This window comes from Microchirus variegatus (assembly GCF_963457635.1).
Source record: "Microchirus variegatus genome assembly, chromosome: 4".
NCBI lineage: Eukaryota > Metazoa > Chordata > Actinopteri > Pleuronectiformes > Soleidae > Microchirus > Microchirus variegatus.
In genome coordinates, this window is record NC_139805.1 from 22,308,210 (window position 1) to 22,328,470 (window position 20,261).

Below are 20,261 nucleotides of genomic sequence, written 5' to 3' on the forward strand. Positions count from 1 at the left end.
CAGAAAACTGAGGGTGACCCTGGTACATCCATTTACTGCTCAGAGAATACTGGTCAGATGTGGTCATCATGGAAGAAATGCATGAAAACACAAGAACAGCCTGTTCTTGTTGTTAACAAGGGTGTAGACACATGACAGCAGGTTCTGCAGGTACTCTGGACTGATGAGTCACAATCTGAAATAGTTGGCTGGAGCAGAAGGCAGTTTTATGACAAATGTCTGGACTGCAGTCTGGGATTTGGTCAGGATTAATTGTGTCCTTCATGCTGAGGGATACAAGCAGATGCTTTTCCATCATGCAGTACCACCAGGGAGGAGTCTGATCGGCCCCCAAATTTACCCTGCAGCAGGACAACAACTGCAAACAGACAGCCAATGTCTATTTAACTATGAAAAAGAACAAGGAGTCCTGAAAGTACAGAGACCTGATCGCAACATCATAAAGTGTCTGGGAGAACATGAAGGGACAGAAGGATCTTAGCCAAACCTACATATGTTTGCATTTAGACTCATTTAAAAAAAACAGAAAAACAATTATTAGAATTTATATTTATGAAAGCATTCCTTCACACTTGCCCAAAACCTTTGCACAGCGCTGCGCCTGCTACTATCCTGTGCATTTATACATGCATGAACAGCCTTTTTTAAAAATCACCATACCTGTTTTTATTCATCGCTGCAGTTATTCATATATATACGGCCGAGTCATTTAATGATCTCAGGCAGTATCACTTCTCATAAGAGCTTCAGCTCTGCCGACACCAATGGAAAAAGTTCAAACTCATTAAAAAAAAAAAAGTCCTAACTCCTACGCAACCTTTTCTCAATTCCATAATAAAAAGTCCATTTCACAAAATGTATAATATGACAAAACAAATAAGTTTTTAGGTCTCTTCTTGGTCTGTGATAGTCTGCACTATTTCAGGAGCTTGGACAAATTAAATCAGCAAATGTTTAGACAGAACAGACACACAAGACAAGAACCAGGAGGTGCAGTCTTAGATATATTTAATAAATTAAAGCCAAGGTACAAAAAAAAACAATGTACATTTCATATCTCCCTCCCCTCCGACCGCTCCTTTCTTTGACCTGACGAACATTTATTTTATTTCTCACCTCAGAATGAGACCACATTACAGACACAGAGGAGATCAGTGTTGAACAGCCAGTCGTTCATAGTTCAAATCAGACTCTGTGACAGCGCAGCTGAGTTTTTGCCTCCAGTTTTCGTTCAAAAATCATGCCGTTGCAGTGTCTTCCACACTGAATGTTTGTCCCCAGAACCCCTACCCCCTCAAAACACACACATGCTACATGTCTGCAGGCACCTTGGATAAGACAGAAGGATTAGACTGAGATTAAGTTTTTATCAGAGACCACACAGTACGTTTTGATGGTGAGTGTGGTTAGATGTCGCCTGGTCCTGCTACTCCTTTAGACTGCGTTTTTTAACAGCCGTTGCATCACTCCATCAATAATGTCTCCCAGCTTGAGAACAGAATGTTGGTGCCGATTCTTGTTCGGAAATGCCAAATAACTTTCTCAGTGACTAAACTCTAATCCTTCTTGGTCCTCTCCAAAGCAGGGACACAGATAAATAAAAACATTTTGGGTGGCTCGATGACAAAAGCAGGAATATGACCGAGATGATTATCCAGATGAATGGGCGTGTGTGTGAGCGGTGATGAGTAGAAGAGCATCCAGTGAAGTACTGGATATGTGCCTGATCGGCCTGTAACAGTGATGAGTATAGTGTGAGGAAGAGGAAAATGACAAACACAAAATAGGGGTCTTTGTTTAAAAAGATAAGAGGAAGGATGTGTACTGTAGGTCCAATATAAGTGCACTGAACAAGTGAAAAAAGTTACATCTGTGCACACACACAACCTCTCATACAGGTATGAACACACGCATACACTCAAATACAAATAAGTGTTCAGCAATTACTGTTAATATTCACAACTTGATTAATATTTTTGCACGATTACAGTGACTAAGCAGTCCAACGCCAGGATTATTCATCCTCTCGGTTTCAGTCCTGTGCCTTCTTCCAGCTGCCAGCTACTATCGTCCTCACTATAGGCAGTCCTGCTTTACCTAAGGGACCACTGCAAAACAACTACTCTATACAATCCAAGAAGACTGGGCGGGAGTGTGTGAGGTATGGCCCTTTACACACAGAGAGCTGTTTTAGTCCAAGTCATAATCTTAGGTTTGTTTCCGCCAGTCAACCCCCTCCCAGAGAGGCATACATAAAATATGTTCATGATAATTTGGCAATACCAACTTCTTAGTGGTATTCATAGGAGTAAATATTCATATTAAAATGGTACAATATGCAACACTCAGCCTTAAGTCAGGAAACACATTTTACCCATGTATATCTACAGGGCAGTAGAGTCCTGTCCTGTGTGCTCTGGTGTCTTTATCGGGTCAGTTTTGGTAGCTAGGGCGCATGTTGCCTTTAAAAGTCCAGTGTGCAACATTTACTTCTACTGATAAATGTGTTGATGTATGCTGAAATAACAATCTTTTAGTTTTCATAGCTTTTACAAGAGCCTTTTATGTACTTGACGCAAGGGCCAAGTTTTACAGACAACACCATCTTGTGCCACCATGTTTCTACAACCCGAACGGACGGGAATGTTATGTTTTGAAGTGCAAACTTACTACACAAATGAAGAGCAGCGCTGCCCACATAAACCCTACGTATACACCAACAAAGAGTTAAAAAGGAAACGGCAGAGAGCGAATGAGTGGAGAGATGTGAAGATTTGATCTGATCTGCACAGGGGAGGTGACCAGAGTCTTCCGTTTGTTGCAATCTGCAGTATCACCTTTAGATGTCACTAACTCCTACACACCGGACCTTTAAGGACTCCTTGAACCACTGGATTCGTTATGTCTGTGTTTTCTGAAAGGTTTGCATTCAGGCCACCCCAAGCCCTAATAACACAAGTTAACAAATTCCACTTATAGGCAGTAATAGACACTGCAAGTAACAAGCCAAGCGTGAGTGGCAGAAAGTAGTTTGCAGCGTCCAGATGAAGACAACACCCCAGGTTTTTACTACCAAAGAAAGGCCTTCTCTTCTTGGATTCAGTTACTTGATTAATTCATGGTAAATGTTTTGTTTTTGTGTACATGATCACCGTCACTATCAAATTTGTTTCAGTCTGACATGCTGGCTCATCGTTTTGCATTTTGTACCTTTTTTTTTGTTCCTGCAGAATCTCCTCCTAATATTGCTTCTTCTGTCTTCCCATTAGCAGCAGCAGGACTGTCAACCACCTTCTTTCTATATGCGTACATATACATTTATATACTTCATTTGATTCAGCTTTTGAAAAATAATGTCAAGTTGCTACGTACGATACCACTACCATTTCATATGGATGCTAATCACCAGGAAACGACCTAGGGACCACAGGAAGATCTAAAAAGGCAGAACAAGACAGAGAAGGAGGCATGAGGCAGCATGCTGGGCGTGCTGCTCAGAGCTCTTCCAAAAAGAATAAAGGCATTGAAAGAAGGAGAGGAGTAACTATCAACCTCAGAGGAGAAAGCAAAGATCGGGCCAAGAGGTCAGCCTCCCGAAAGCCACCGAAGGTTTAATATTTGTCCGTTAATCTGACGGCAGGTCTGTGCGGGAATGGTTCCATGTCTTGTCTTGTGGCAGGGGCAGGTAAATCTTTACAATCATTTCATGGTTTGCGTCACTGACGGTGTTGGTGAGAACTGTGTTGTTGTGGCATCCAGCTGGTTTGCACTGAGGGCAGAGGTCACGTTTAGGTGAGAGTTCAAGGGCAGGTAGAGTTTCAGTATTCAGCAGCGTACTCCGTCCCGTGGAGCCCTCTGCACAACAGCGTGAACTCCTTCACCATGTCCTTTACCCTCCTTTTATTCACTCGTTCTCTGCATGACAGATGGAGGCAAAGAGGAGAAAATACATACCATTATATAGTATATGTGAAATAATGATGTGGTTGACCAGTTAGACTGACATCTAATCTTCTATAATGCACATGTTCCCACCTGTGGGGCCTGACACCTAATGAGGAGCCTCAAAGCGCCACATGGGGTTGCGAAGCCCTTCTGACTTTGACTTTTATCTTCATGTGTGAAATATATTATAGGTTTATTCATTAAAAACCGTTCAAAAGTTTGGGGTCAGTGAGAAATGTCCTTATTTTTGAAGGAATGAATGAATATAACATTAAATTAATCAGAAATACACTCAAAACTTTGTTAATGTGCTAAACGACTATCCTAGCGGCAAACGTCTCGTTCTTAATGGAATATGTACATAGATGTATAGCGGCCCATTTCCAGCAACCGTCTCTCCAGTGTTCTAATGGTAAATTGTGTTTGCTAATCGTGTTAGAAGGCTATTGGATGATTAGAAAACCCTTGAAAACCCTTGTGCAATGATGTTGGCATAGCTGAAAACAGATTAGCTGGTTCTTTGATCAAAGCAAAGTTATTATTTTGAATAAAAATCATTATTTCTAATCTTGTCAATGTCTAGACTATATTTTTTATTCATTTCGCAACTCTTTTGATGAATAAAGGTGGGACTTTAAATGGAAAACACAAACAAATTGTATCGGTGACCCCAAACATTTGAACGGTAGTGTATAGTATAATGTTTCTCCTGCTCTTAGTAAGTGCAAACGTGTGAGGGGGTCAGCAGGCATCATCAACCATCAAGAAAAAATTATTGGAAACCACTAATCTAACAGAAGGTGCAGCAACATACCGGAGTATCTGCTGTGAGAAGTTGGCCTTCTGTAAAGCTGTGACTCGAGTCGATGGGAAATCTTGAAGCTGCAGCGCCTCCTTCAACCACACGACAAGCAGAGAACAGCAGTGCTTGTTCATAGAAAAGAGCACTTCAGCAAACTGGTCCATCAGACTCCGAGACGCTCCACCACCGATGCCCTGGAGAGAGAGAGAGGAGTGGGCTTTTTACATCAGGGACTTCATTACGACGGCAAAGAAAGCAAAACATTTTGGAGAGCGATTACATGGCAAACTGCAGCGACAGCAAAATGACACATGAACATTTCTGCGGCGTGATGTGGTGCTTCTCACCTCCAACAAGGCCTGCACCAACAGCTTGCCGTCTTCCTGCACCACTCTGGCCAACGGAGGCACATCTGAGCAGCGAGATAACAGCTCAGTCTGACGCAGAAACACAGAGAAATCCGAATGAGTCATTCACATGGCAAGTGGTGATTAATATTTGAATGTCTGCAAGGATTTCACGTGTGTGTGTGTGTGTGGGGGGGGGGGGGCACTCACAAAGAACAAGCACGTCGACTTGACTGTCGGAGATTCAGGGAATTTGAGTGACAGAACTCCTAAAAGGTGGGCGAGGAAGAGACATAAATAGTTTGTCCTTTGTACTGACAGGCACACATTTCACAGGAACTGTAGCAAAACTTAACCAGTACAGTGTGTGTAGGGTGTGCTTGTGTAATCTAACAAACTCACCACAGTGGAACACTGCTTTCACGTCAAGACTCTCAGACAAGAACAAATCGGGCTTCCGTTTGAGGGCCTAAGAGGCAGATAAAGGCATTAAACAGAGCATGTCCTGGATGGCCCAGCCCAGTCGGTACTGCTTCACCACATTCCACTGCATAAGCTCCTTCAGAAAATACTGCTATCAATGATACCAGCTCAGCCTGGTAGCCGGATCTGACAGCAACACAGGACTGAGGCCAGATCTGCCTACCAGGCTGTAAAGTGCTCTCTCCGTCTGTTTATGAAAAATTATATCCAAACTCATACAGAGATCCTCCAATGCAGAACTCAGCAGGTATAAGAAACAAACTGCAAAAAATCAAACTCTGAAATCATTGGAAACTTAAGTCAAACTAAAGACAATGATGGTTTTGTTTTTGTTGAAATCAGGCTAAACTTAAAACATTACTTTTCCCTGTTTTTTTTTTGTTTGTTTCTTTTGGCTGACTGGACTGAATATGCAACAGAAGTGTGTAAGTAATTAACATGTGCAGATAAAGAGAAACACAACTCATTTCATAATAATGAACTCATTCAGGATGGAAGAGAGGAAAGAGGGAGAGAGGGAGAGGGAGAGAGATGAAGGTCAGGTCTATCCAAAGACAGAAAACAAAGGAAGAAGAATGAAGACGGAAGACAAAAATATATCAAAACAGAAGAGCCACTAGCCAATTTGGCAGAGTCGATTAATATTTGATGAATATTAATTCATTTGGGCTTTGGCTCTGAGCTGGAATGACTTTAGGGGAGTGGGTTTCTGAGACTAACCAGTCACCTGATACTGTTACATCAACTTCTGATTGTGTTGAAGGTCTGGTGGGCTAATGTGTTGTGATATTGACTGTGCAGAAAAATGTTGCCAAATTTATATTGTTAATATAGTAGGCGGTGTGTTAATATGCTTTCTGAAGCACGTTCAGCAGTGTAATAAACTATTATTGCAATAAATTGAAAGATGTGATGTGATTTACGAGAGTTTACGCGCATACTGAGAATATTAAACCACACAGAAATCGATTGGCTCATCTCTCAAGAAGATGTAGTTGCTAAACATAATTTTACAGACCATTCAAAAGATTTGCCTGTAATCAATCATTTATAATTTGGCGAGGTCATCAGAAATGTAAATAAAAGCTAAAATAAAACCAGCACAGGAGGTTGGTGCTATGTTTAGTGTGGCACGGTGACTGTTGGAATCAAGAGAGTTTGAGGAGAGACAGGGCATCTCATTTTCAAACATTCCCCTCACGTTTCATTCCACTGCCGCATCTATGTGATGGGACTTCTTCTTGCCCAGTAACAAAGGAGAGAAAGAGACAGAAAGAAAGAGAGAGAAGAGGACAGAAAAGGAGAGGAAGGAGAGAAAAGGAGAGTAAGATAGAGAGAGAGAAACACAAAGTGAATGAAATAAGAAACCAAAAACACACCTGAGCTTGGAGTTGCATAAATGAATCAACAATATCAGGATGATCCCTGGGTCCTAAAATATAATAAAGATGAAACTTAAGAAATCATAAGAGAATAAGAATAATATACAAACAGCAACTGAATAGATTCAACAGTCATGTAGAAATCAAAGAAAACTCAAAAATATCTCATCGAAATAATTCTCAGGTGAATAAGGAACAAAGGGGTGGTGGGGGGGGAGGGCATATGAAGCTTTGGCAGAGTCTTGGAAGAACAGACCAACCAAAAAAAAAAAACGAAAAAACAGGCAGAGGACAAAGACATGGGTCTGTTTGGAGAGAAACAAAGAAGTAACGAGAGAAAAAGAACAAACCTAAAGAAACAAAAGTGGGTTTGGAGTGGGAACCCAGGAGGCACCTCTGTTACTGTTACACTTTTGGAGGAAAAGAGGCACCAAACCTAAATGAATCCCCCCTTCACATCCCCCCATGAGACAATGCTGACATCTTTGTGATCAAACAGCAAACACATTTCCTTTAAGACTGAAATATGTGCCTCAGGGAGAGAGGTGATCATCGAGGGTTCACTCAGAACTGGTCAATAAGAACCTCTTTGTTTATAACCGTCGGTTTGAGTCGCACTTAAATAGGAGATTCTGATATAACCACCTCCCTTATATGCTGGACACAGACTACAAGACTTTAAAATGTGACAGGTTACAAGTTATGCACAATTAAAACACACAATTCTGTTAGAACTTTTTCTGTTACCGAAGAATCTGCATTGAGATTCCTGTCTTTCAAACATTGGTCTAAGTTTGATGTTAGAGCGTCTCCAACAGCAAACTCATAGTCAACCAGAACAAGTGTCCTGTAGTGAGCGCCCAGCGTTAGCTGTTCCCAGACTCCAAACAACTCAATACCCCCCTCCTCCAGCCCTCATCCACAGACACACACAACTCCTTCAGAGAATACAGGTCTTATTCAGAGGGCTGTGACGGGGAAGTGCCACTTCAGTCCAACCACAGCTGTGTGGAACTGGCCTGGACTGAATAGGGCTACATCTATTACCACTATGTTTTTGTTTGAAAACAGCATTTCCAGAAAAGGAGTAATCTGAGCTGATTCTCTCCTGTGCACTCATTTGCTTAGTTAAAATAAAAAAAATACTAGTACTGAGAAAGAAAGATGTAAAACAAGGTCAAGGATTTCTGGTATTACACCGATGATTCAACAATGAGGAGAGGGTGAATCTGAAGCTGATTGTGAAGTTGTGGCCACTAAGAACCAAGCAGGTAATAAGTGCTGGAAATGCATCATCATTAATAAAGGACGACATTTTGCCTCTGAGTTCACAAACTAAAATGGAGACGGCAGCATTCTAAAATACCAAGATAGTTAACAGAAGGTGAAAGCAAGGTTTAGACTAGGCAACACATATTCACCATTAACTAGGTGCTTACTGACATAAGTAGAATACTAGCCCTTTATTAGTAATCATTAAGTGTGTATTAACACCTTATTCTACCTCTATTATGACACAAATTAAGATTTTCCAACATAAGGTGTTAATACGTGCTTAATATTTACTAATAAAGGGCTAGTATGCGACTTATATGCATGTTAGTAAGCGCCTAGTTAATGGTGAATATGTGTTCCCTAATCTAAAGTGTTACCAGTTTATGATTAGTTTAAGATGAAAATGGAGTAGCATGTAGGTTAGCCTAAGGTAGAGGTCTCTGTGCTTAGTGCTGTGACTGATAGTGTCTATAATGAAGGGCACCTGCTCAGAAAAAAAAGAGTTTAGAGAGGTAGGAAGGAGAAGCAGCCATCACTTAATCAGTCAAAGCAGGAAAGGAAGAGAGGAAAAATGGGACAACACAAAAGGAAAGGAGGGGAGGGGATGGGAGGGAAGGGAAGGCAGACGATCCCGATACAAGAGCTACATAAGCCAGGTGTTGTAAATTAAAATGTGTCATCTTCTTGATGTCCATCTTGTGTTAGTTTGGCGGACGGAAGACATTTTCATGCAACAGTAAATTCATCCACATCACTGTCCAAATAAAATAAAATAAATAATTGGTATAAGCAAAAACTAGGCTGATCAAGATAGTAAACATGTCATTGTAAACGTTTAAAGTCAAACCGAAATGGGCTTAAAATGATTTAATCAATGATCACTGATGAAATTATCATGAGACTTTGTCTTCTCAACACACCGAGCAGACAAGACCACTGTGTGTGTGTGTGTGTCCACCTACATTAAACAGTAACAAGAGCAAAGGTTTAAAGGTTGAATGGACAGCAGAGTTCAATGACCTCTAACCTTTGCCTGTTTGTTGCCTCCAGGCTGAGCTGATTTATTAACTGAAAACGCTGCAGCACTTCAGCTAATTGGAGTATATCCCACTGTCATACACATAAAACACACAGAGTCACGCTGCAGTCGAAACATCAAGTTCAGACCCTGAGAAATCAAATATGATCAGAAGTATTTCAACCACCGACTTCAACAGAAAACACAGCCCCACCACTGCTGGACCCCCTACCTTGCTGGAAGATGGACAGCGTTACCGAGGTAACCAGCTCAAACAGAGCTTTGATGGGCGGGAAGTGGTCTGTCTCACTAGCAAATATATGCACCATCTGAAACAGCAGGACATCATATCAGACACTCAGTATGTGAGCATGCACACACATGGCATCAGGTTATTATGGACTGTGGCGCGAAATCAGAGAATGGCTTCACATGAACAGCGTTAGTCTAAAGACACTGTGAAACAGTTGTGTACGTACAGCTGGTCAAATCCAGAATTCTCTACTGAATGTTTTCTTTGTGGTAATCGACTAGATATTTTACTAAAAATCATTAAGCCTTAGTGGAAATTGATTTATTTACAGTTATACTTTGGTCTCCTCACACTACTGACAGAGCTTCCTGGCTTAAGATGTTGTCATGTACATCCTAAAAGTCCTTGCTTGGTTGAGTGCTTGGTCTAGACTCAAATAGCACAAACTTGTAATTTATTAGTTTTATCTATTTGACTTTGGTGCAATTAGCAAGTTGGCTAAATTATTATCATCAGTGAGGGGAAAAAAGCCAGAGTCAAATTTTATATCTGAGTGATAGAAAAAAACCTAACTTGAATTTTAATTAAAGTTTTAATGAGTTTATGCGTCTAATCTATTTAAGTGAATGCTTAAAAACCAAGTCATGAACTAAAGCCATACAGAACTCCTTATTAACCTTGGATTCATTGGTGCACAGCTCATGAGTTCATATTGCATCCTTTCTTCCAAAGCCCTTCAAATCTCTCTTCATCTATGAACACACCACAGAATCCTGACGCGTGTACCTGTCGTGTGAGGTCGAGGGCCGGAGCCTGGGGAATGGTGCTGTACATCTGCCCGAGCATCTCACTGAGCTGAGAAACCATAGGAGCAAAGTCATGGAGCAGAGTCTTCACTGACTTCTCAAAGATGGCACACACAGCCTGAGGAGAAACATGACATCAGTTTCACTTGAATGTCGTCAATGTCGTCGTCGTCGTCGTCGTCGTCATCGTCATCATCATCATCATCATCTCTGTGTATGATTCATGTACAGAAGCATGTGTGGATGTGATCCATGTATTGACAACTCACCTCTACAACCTGCGAGTCATTGAGCCACTTGCTGAGGACAGTCTGTATGAGAGCGAAAACCTGCTGCAAGACCACCACCACCTGACACACACACACACACACACACAAACTTCATTTAACTTCAATAAAACAAACAGAACATACTAGTAATTAACAAAAAGTAGCATTAAATATTAGCATGTTACACATGTCTAATAGCAGAATCAGCAATTACTAAGCTTTTAAAGTGAATGTTTTTTTTGGTTTTTTTAATAATGGCCAATCTCTCTCACTCATAATAACCATAGCTTTCTAGGTGTGAATCTTTCAGAATCTTGTGATTTGTTTAGATTCTGATTCCTTGGGTCACGATTCAATCAAAAATGGAATTTCAGCTCAAAATGATTTCCGAAAAATTGATGAAGCTTGAAGTTGTGATCATTAAATCAGAATTAAGTGCTTGCAAAATTAGGTAGGTTAATATTTGGAATAGGGTACCATAAACAAGCAAATCCAAGAAAAACTAATTACATTCATTATATTAAGCATCCTGGGTATAACCTGAAAAGTTTGTTGTTTCAATTATAATGATAAAAGTGAAGCCTTTGTTTTCTATAATGCTGTAAGGTAAATGCAGGTGTTTTGAAATAAAACCAAAGCAATGTTTAAAAAAACAAATCTATTTTTGAAAGTTTTGAATCATCTTAGAATCTTTGAGGATAAGAATCATGATTTTATACGTTAATCTTTTTCCCAACTCTGGAGATACTCCATATTATGATATTATTACTCCAGTGCAGTATGTGTGAATGCAGATGATGACAGCAGAACTCGTTCTACAGACTCTCTGGAAACTCCCCTGCTGCCTGGTTTAAGTGAGCTCACAGCAGGAGAGACACTGGAGGATACACATTGAGTAAATGGGCAAGCATCAGACGTCGCCCTCTGGAGATTCTCCTGCTGTTGCGAACGTGCCTCACGCAGACAATCTCCTGCTGCCTTTGTCACATATGATAAGCAAACTATAAAGAATGTCCCAATTGAAATCTCTGAACATTGCCTTGAGTCCATGTCTGATAGCTAAAATCGCTAATAGTCTGTGTATAGCCCGACCCGAGTGTGCAGAGACTGACCGGGTTTGGTCCTGGTGGAGGCGGGGCTGTTTTGACAGGTGGCGCTGATCCTTCTGCCGTCTCATCGTCCTGCTTGCTGATGTCAAGTGTCGTGAACAGGTTGGACAACAGCCCCAATATGTGAATGATTGCTAATTTGTTCGAGGGATTAGGCTGAAAGAAGAAAAACAAACAGACAAAATAAGATTCATTATTATAAGTAGCTGGCAAATTAAAAAATTCATTGCCATTATTCATAGAAAAAATTTAATACTAATACTTAATCAACTAAAAATATGAAACAACACAATGGGTTGGTGTTGAAGCAGAGAGAACACAATGACTAATTTTTCTACCAGTGGCATCATCACACACTCACACCTCCCAAAGGTAATATCATTAATTAGGTTTTCTCTAGCAATACGTAATTATTTCTTTGTCTCCATGGTGATGAAACAAAGCTCAACTACTGTGAAGAGGACAAAGACGCTGCCACACCCTCTTCCAGCCACATCTGTCATATCAAATCTATTACCTTCATCACATTAAAGACACTATTACTAAAAACAGCATGTTGCGACTCCAGCAGCTTTTTTTTTGTCAACCCCCATCAAACATCACAGTCGCTCACACCCCAATGTCATGTAACCTGAAGGTCTCCCCACTAGGTGCCACTATTTGTTCTGCCCGAAACAAAACTCATGATTTCTTAGTCTGATGTAATGCTGACACATCAAAAAGCGAGACACAAAACAAGGAGCAGGACAGGGAAGAAGACATTAAAGAATGGATGACACAATGTGTGACTGTGAGTGTAGAACAGACACAGACAGATCTATGAGAAGCAAGGTCTTCATGGAGTACAGTACAAGGGATCAGGAGAAATTCTCTGATTCTCCAACTTCAATAAATATCAGTTTATTTTTAGATATGCTCAGATCCACATTTAAACTATCGACTGTGACAATCAAGCTCCAGGCTCCATTAGATCTGACATTTTAACAGGCACAATTATATTGTGTGCGCGCGTGTGTGTGTAGGCACTTTTTCATTATCTGAATGATTCATTTGTCTTGCTGCGGTGTGTGTGTGTGTTTGCATGAGGGGCAGACTGTGAGTCACTAGCCCATGGTGTGGAGTCGGATCCAATCTGGTCCCACAGAGAAATGTTCCACTGCAGTGACACCACACAGAAACACGTTCCTATTGGCCAGAGTACAACCCCCCCCAACCCCTTCCCCCCGTGCTTTTGTTGGTATAAAGTTAAGGTCACACATTGGTACTTTGCGCACATACCGTCTCATCCGCTAGCTTCTCCAGCTGCTGAATGTATGGCGTGATGAGAGAGTGAAGGTTTCTTAAGATGTCCTCGACGGGGAGAGCGGAGAGCAGGAAGCCCAGAGCCTGCATCAGCCACATGCACTGACTCGTCTGCAGGAAGAGACAATCCATACATAATGTGTCAGGCTACAAACAAGTTACATAATTTCCCCCTGCTTTTGTTATTAAATTGTGTCAAAACGGACAGAGAATGAATGTGAGAAGACAAAAACTGACCTTGTGGATTTGCTTTATAAGCACCTCCTTTAGAGAAAAAGAGAATTTGAGTGATAGGTCCATTATTATCCATTGTAAGTACAAGAAAAACAGATGTCCAAACATAACAGATAATAGAATAATTCAGCTGAAGCGATTTCAAAGAGTAAAAGCTGTTTTTTTGTAGAAAAGGAACATCATAAAAATCTAGTAAGTAAAAAAACTACAATTGTACAGTGGCCAGGAGAGCTCAACAAATCAAGAAAAACTAATTTCAGTATTTAATTGTTTTCTAAGTATTTGGTGTGCATTCAAAATGATAAATAGGTGCATATTTTTATTTATTTATTTATTTTTAAAGACAGACAAACCTGAGAGACAGCTACAATGTTGGTCGCGTATGGTGGCAGGTCATATTTGCATTCTCGACAGATCTTCTTCAGCGTAGAGACAGAGGACACAGAGAGGTCTGGGTTCCCTAAAGCCTGAAGAACCAACGGCAAAACGCTGCTGAGCATCACCGGGTGATCTGCCAGCCATTCAGCCAGAGCACCTATAGGGAGAACAGTTCAGATACCGACTGAGAAACCAGCTGTGTGTGTGTCACTGGACTCAAACACCGTCAATTGTACCTGAATTTCAACTGACAGAGAGTGAAAAGACCTGGCCCATGTTATTATGAGAAATGTACATTGCTTCATTTCAATTCTGTAACAGCCCACCACTGTCAAGCTGCTGTCAGTAAAACATTCAAGATATAGGGAATTCTAACGTAACTGTAACAGTATAGTATGCTGCCGTTTTCATGATCCAGCACTAACTGACAATATGGAATGAAAAAAACATAGTTCTGTTTCAGTCTATGATATCTTAGAAAATATGTTCATTTTATGGTTATAAACTGAAGTTTATTAACTGCTCACTCTCAGCTTCTGCAACCAAGTCCATTTAGATAATTAGCCATTTCACATTATGACAGTCAGGAGTTATTAACTCAGTGCTGCCTCCATCAGTAAGTGTATGTGCTATTTTGTGAATTTGATATTTACACCATGGGCTAAAAATGCTGATCTTATCAATGGAATATGGAGCAGTTTCCTGCCAGAAATGGCCTTCTAATGGTGTAATAACACATATTCTTCAGATAACGTAGACTTAAGTAAGAGTATATTTTATTAGGTGAGCCTTTTGCTTAAGGGCCATTGCTGACAGCATCTGTAATGAGAAACACTAGCCACAACTGGGCATCAGGTTCAAAGCACAAATCTTCCTTCTTTGAGGCGATGGTGCCCTGTGCCAACCCTACGTTCCACTTTTCTACACTTATAAATAGCACTTTATCTGTTAGGATAACCAGTATTTGTCTTACCTATTGTAAACATCACCGTGTCTGCTAACTGGACGTTGTTGATGTTGATTCTGGGGATGAGTCCTATTAGGCCTGGGATGACGTCAGAGTAGTTCACATCTATCGTCTCCGCTATGGACTGGAAGCCGTACAGCAAAGCTTCTGTGTGCTGGAGGAGGAGGAGAGTGTGTGTTAGTGTGTGGTGCAAACAATTAAGAAAAGCTGTTGTAAAAACAACAATCACAAGTGAGAAGTATCTAAAATCAGCATGAAAAACGATAAGATCATTTTTGTATACAGTCAGTATGATAATCTGAAAAATGCACTTCAATGCCCCTCAAAAGCTTCATTCATAAAACGGTTGTTATTTTTTTAAGTGCTGGATCTTGTGTGCTTCTCACCCACCTGCCATGACGTGGGCTGCTCTGCGTTTGTCAACAGTCGTCCCAGTTTATCATACAGGTTACTCAGCAGCTCTGCTCCAAGCATCTCATACACGTACATGAGAGTGTCTGAGATATCCACCCTGAACGACAGAGATTTGAAGGGTCACACAATCAAGAAAAAATAATCGTTCAGACCAGTGAGATTGTATTGCAGAAAATACACACACTCATTTTCTGACCTATCATCCTGTCACTGAGTCATTTCTGAAACACTCTGGCTGTCACTGAATCATGCACGGAACAGTGTGCAGCAGAAATTGTTGTACACATCAGGAATATACAGTTTCAGCCTTACAAACGCACACAGAACTACACACACCTGTAGATCCTGAACTGCTCTTTCTCATCCGAGGACCAGGATGCATACTCCTGGTCAGATGGGAACTGGGCTTTGTGTAGCAAAACGTCCACCAACTGGAAATACACCGGCCTGTAGACCTGCAGATAAACTGCCTGCTTATCCGACTCAAACGACATGATTTCATCCTGAGGAGGGAGAAGAAGAGAAGAAGAGTCTTACTCTTAGCATCTGTGATGTTTCCCAAACAAGGCTTGTAACTACACACTTCATTAAATTCTTCATTTTTCTTTAAAAACAACAACACTAGAATCATTAAAACATCTTTAAATTCACATTACCGGCTCACATTAACCAAGAAGCTGTTTGTGTTGCTTAACAGTAGATGTTTTCAGATATGCAGCTGCAATTTATTACTTTTAAAAGAAAGACAAATGCCAGGATTATTTTTAGACCATGAAAAAATGCATTCAAAACCTAAATTAAACTAAAAAACTATAATGATCATGTATATTAAGCTCTTAAACTGTGACATTTTACCATAATGAGCAAAGCTTATTTTGAGCCTAGCAAAATGAGTCAGAATTTTTTTGTCCAACTAGCACCTTGATATTAAGCAAGGGGAAATCTTGATTTTTAACATTCCTTACTTGAAGCGTGTACCAAAAGGTAAGTGTCAGGGAGCTAGTGGTTTCGTTGACTGGATAGTGGCCAGGAATTCCTGTACAAAACATGATCATGTTGACTAAAGCCAGGAAGCTTTGCCAGTGATCCACCTGCTCCAACAGAGTCCTGGAGAAAGAGGTGAGTGAAAGAGAGAGAAAACATTTTATACAACAGTCTGAAGTCTGCACACAGAGATGGTTGTTGTTAGGTCATTTTGGTGAGAGTGTTCTGTTACAGGATTGGGTAAAACAGTTTTTACATTCACTCCTTTTAATATAACTGAAATTAAGAACATAAGAATACCACCAAAGACTGATCAATACTTGATTTGAAAAATAGGGCTCAATTATAACTATAAAGCAAATTAGACACCAATCGCAGCCCTTGCCATCTCCGTTGTACCTTGACGGAGTGACAGACACTTAAAAAATATTTCGTGCAGCTGGAGACGACAGAGAGGCGACGCAGAGGGCTCTCCGTAACCGACGTAGAGCACTTAACGCAGGAGTATAAATTGGGCTTTTGTCTCTATTTGGGCCTGTGATGGACTGGTGACCTGTCCAGGGTGTACTCTGCCTTTGGCCCTATGTCAGCTGGGATTGGCACAGCACCCGCTGCAACCCTCATGTGGAGGATAAAGTGGTAGCAGATGAATGAATGAATATTATTTTCCTTTTTATTATTACTTTAGCAAACAAAGTCACATCTTCTGATACATTTTCTTTTGTGATTGGACAGTGTTCTGTAAGTTTTCTGAAGTTCTGCACCATTATATTTTGAAACCATAATCCAGTGAATATTCAGATAAGACTCGACTTAGGTAGTTTTCCAAAATTAAAATGATGTGCACTCACCTGGAGTGGTTCTCTCCTAGTGTAACAGCGATCCGGCAGATACCATGACAGGTCTCCATGTCTCCATTCTGAACAGCCTCTCTGAGCTGCTCCTGGAGGGCCAGCACTTGAGGCACCAGTTTCAGCAAAGTGTTCACATATCTAAAAGATCCACAGATGCACAAACACAGACAGAAGAACACCACAACTGACAGTTTAGAGTTCAGTTCATTTCAAGAAAATGTGTTGGAACCAGTGGTATGGTAAACATAAATCTGACTCACACTGCTCATAGCTATGTCGAAGTATTTATTGCTCCCTCTCAAGACAATAAGTGTTTATTTCACATCAAATCACAGTCTGTCAGTCTAACCTCTGATCCAGCACACCCACCCCTAAAAATCCCCACATCTTCTGAGGAACCAAAAAATTCAGAGCTGCTGCTCAGAGCTGCACTGCCTGTCAGATGTTATTCTGTCTTCCTCCCGCTGTCTCAGCCATCTTTATTAGCTCCAGCTAAAACACACACACACTAGAGTGCACACCCTTCAAAGCAGGCTCAGATCTAGTCATATGCCAGCATCCTCTCGTCGCCCTTAATGACGCTTAGTGAAGGGATGACATTTGGAGATGAAGGTCGCGCGAGCATGTGCGCCTGAAAGTCACAGAGGACACCGTGTGCATACACGAGTGATGTGAATTGTAAACAGTATGTGTGTGTAAGTCCCAGGGGGTTTTGTGGTATGGAAGTGGTGCTTTATGTTTTATGAGCACATCAATAATGACGCGAATCCACATTGATGAATATTCATCAATGACATTGCAAGGTTGTAAAATAGAAACTACTGCAAAGCCTCTTTATCACAAAAAAACACAAACACCTGCTAATCTCTCGTCTACAATGGGAAACAATATAATTGGCTTTCAATTCCAGGTAATACACAGGTTTTTATCTGCTACAGAACCCATCAGCAGTGAGCAGACTAATTGTATTCTCTCCTACTTTATTTTGGATGTCTAGTCACAGAGTCTCCACCTTTTCAAGCATGACATTACATATACAAGTGTTTAGAGTAATGTCATGTCCCCTAATTTTGTTCAGTTTGAAAGAGGAACTTTCCTCATTGGCAAAAAGGTCACTCCCTTATTTAAAAATAAATAAATAAACAAAACATACGCCTGCTGGTTTTTGTGCAAAACACATCTTTCCTCTGCAGTGAATTGTATTGTTTTAGTCATCAAAGTAGCAGGGGAAAAAGAACAGTCCACTTTTCAACTGTTCTACTCAATTGTTTCAGCGTTAATATAATCCCTTATTAAACAATGGTAGGTTAAAAAAAAAGAGGCTAGAAATAATGACGCAGATGTGCGTCCTCTGCTCTGTAGGTTAAATGCATCTCTTCCCACAGAACTTGGAAGCATTTATTACTCTAATTTCCCTCAGGTCCTCTTTTGAGCCGGGAAGCAGGATTTATGGCGCTGCCTTATGAAGCCCAGTCCCCCTGCTCAGCAGTCCATGCTGATTCAGCCTCCTCTGGAGAGAGCTCCACCCTGCTGAGATGTGTCTGCCCTCCATCTAATAATCCTGGACCTGTGTCTGTGCTGGCCTACATCCTCTGTGTCCTGCTGGGGGGGGGGGGAGCGACTATGGGGGAGCTACACAGACACTGACTGTCCTTACTGTAACTCAGAACGAGCATGTGTGAGTGTGTGTTCAATGAAAGACTGCTCTCCTGCACTCAGTGGATCATTCATTTTTAACAAGGATGTTTTGCAGATGCAGGTCATGCTCTCTTCGCTCTCGAAAAGAGGATTCTGTGTTGTAGAGGATATGATTATAAGCCGAGAAAAGATGTGTACGCGTTCCTCCGCTGCCCTCATAAACAGTGACATTCTGGTTGTTCAGACTGCAGTCTCCTCCTTTCTAACCCCCTTTTACTCCCTTGTCCTGCTCTTGTACGCGTTCTCCCTCCATCGTGCCTCCTCCTCCTTTCTTGCCTCTGCCCGCCACACCACCCCCCCCCCCCAATCCCCTCTGCAATTACTGCAACACTCTGAGACAGGGGAAATGGGTTGCCTGGCAACAGGATGCAGCTGGACCAATAGCATCCCCCCAAATGAGTTGATTGTAATGTGTTTAAACATAGGGAGAGAACAAGCGACAGGGAGGGGGGGATTAGTACTGATGGTTAGAAGAAGAGAGAGGGGAAAGGCAGAGTCCAAAGAAAAGATAAACAACATAAATAAACAACAAAGCAGGAAAAACAAAGCGGTGAGATATGACTGTAGAAAAAGGAAGTAGCGCTGGAAGATATGGACTAAACACCACACCCTGCAGACAACACCAGAGTGTCTGACTGTACAGATGTGCCCACTGCCCAATGTGTGTGGAAGTATGTGTATGTATCTGTCTGCGGGAGTGACAGGGAGAGAGAGTGAGAAAAAAAAACAGTCATGAGGAGCAGAATAAATCTAAGTTCTACTGCTCACATTACAAAAAGAAATCTTATCAGTTAACACTGTGCCACAAAGTGGGGTAAATAAATCTAGAAATTGATTACTGTAAAAACCACTTCCTCTTCCTCGCATATGCTTCAAACGCTGTTGTGCGCGATAATGGAGCAAGAGAGTCGGACAGGGGAAGAAATAAAGTGCTGCTCTTTTGAATTTTATTTGGAAAATCCAAAATAAAATCCTGAGTTTGCTCTTTATAAATATGCTATTGCATGTATCCTCTGCACTAATCTCATGAGACTTGACTGCGATAGTCTTGCATGGCCACAAACCGTTAGCTCAGGTGAAGCTAACTTTTGTGAATGACTTAATCATCTATGGTGTAGAACCACAAGGGCTTCCATGTACCACTTTTTCCAGATGCTTTGGGGTTGCGATTGTTGATCAGGAGAACAGTTAAGTTTGCTTGTGTCCACCATTGTCACCTCCAAACATAACACCACTGTTGTCTAAGTCAGAGGAGCTAAGAGGGCACGGATGCAGGCCAATCTGTGCTCACAGCACCCTCTGTTGGACAACCTGTGAATTCCATTAAAATGTCTGATGAATTTGTAAGCTGAATATTTTGAACTTGAACAGGTGTTTAATGTTTGAGTTTGAAAAATCACCTACGACTGTAATATTAGGTTGCACTGTGTGGTCATATTAAATGAAAGTGAATCAGTGTCACTACTTTGTGGTCAAATTATATTAATATTTAATACAGCACGAGATTAGAGACAAACATTTTATACAATTAGCAGCATTGGTTCTGTGAAATCTTCATAACCAAGCAACATTGATATGGAAACTGAAATATCTATAAATTAATCAATATTTAATTTTTATTTTCAAATCAAATTGAAAATTTAAAATCCCAGTCCAAAAACATGCAGATTTGGGGATTAGGCATATTGGACACTCTAAATTGACCATAGGTGTGAGAGTGAATGGTTGTTTGTCTCTATTG

General features: G+C 41.0%; 1 protein-coding gene across 1 annotated transcript in view; it reads right to left on the minus strand.

The window, feature by feature from the left end:
- Window positions 1-998: 998 nt before the first annotated feature.
- The window catches only part of LOC310925492 (importin-13-like), a 30,290-nt gene continuing 11,027 nt past the window's right edge, over window positions 999-20,261 (minus strand). Inside the window, exons 6-23 of the mRNA XM_083887460.1 lie at window positions 16,820-16,960; window positions 15,950-16,091; window positions 15,321-15,487; window positions 14,961-15,081; window positions 14,577-14,724; window positions 13,579-13,760; window positions 13,229-13,255; window positions 12,968-13,102; window positions 11,693-11,845; window positions 10,581-10,661; window positions 10,292-10,429; window positions 9,485-9,581; window positions 6,957-7,009; window positions 5,497-5,563; window positions 5,305-5,363; window positions 5,095-5,184; window positions 4,760-4,941; window positions 999-3,915 (exon numbers count right to left, since the gene is read on the minus strand). Of these exons, the coding sequence (XP_083743586.1) occupies window positions 3,819-3,915; window positions 4,760-4,941; window positions 5,095-5,184; window positions 5,305-5,363; window positions 5,497-5,563; window positions 6,957-7,009; window positions 9,485-9,581; window positions 10,292-10,429; window positions 10,581-10,661; window positions 11,693-11,845; window positions 12,968-13,102; window positions 13,229-13,255; window positions 13,579-13,760; window positions 14,577-14,724; window positions 14,961-15,081; window positions 15,321-15,487; window positions 15,950-16,091; window positions 16,820-16,960 (2,080 nt within the window). The 3' untranslated portion in view covers window positions 999-3,818. The remainder of the gene's footprint in view (window positions 3,916-4,759; window positions 4,942-5,094; window positions 5,185-5,304; window positions 5,364-5,496; window positions 5,564-6,956; window positions 7,010-9,484; window positions 9,582-10,291; window positions 10,430-10,580; window positions 10,662-11,692; window positions 11,846-12,967; window positions 13,103-13,228; window positions 13,256-13,578; window positions 13,761-14,576; window positions 14,725-14,960; window positions 15,082-15,320; window positions 15,488-15,949; window positions 16,092-16,819; window positions 16,961-20,261) is intronic.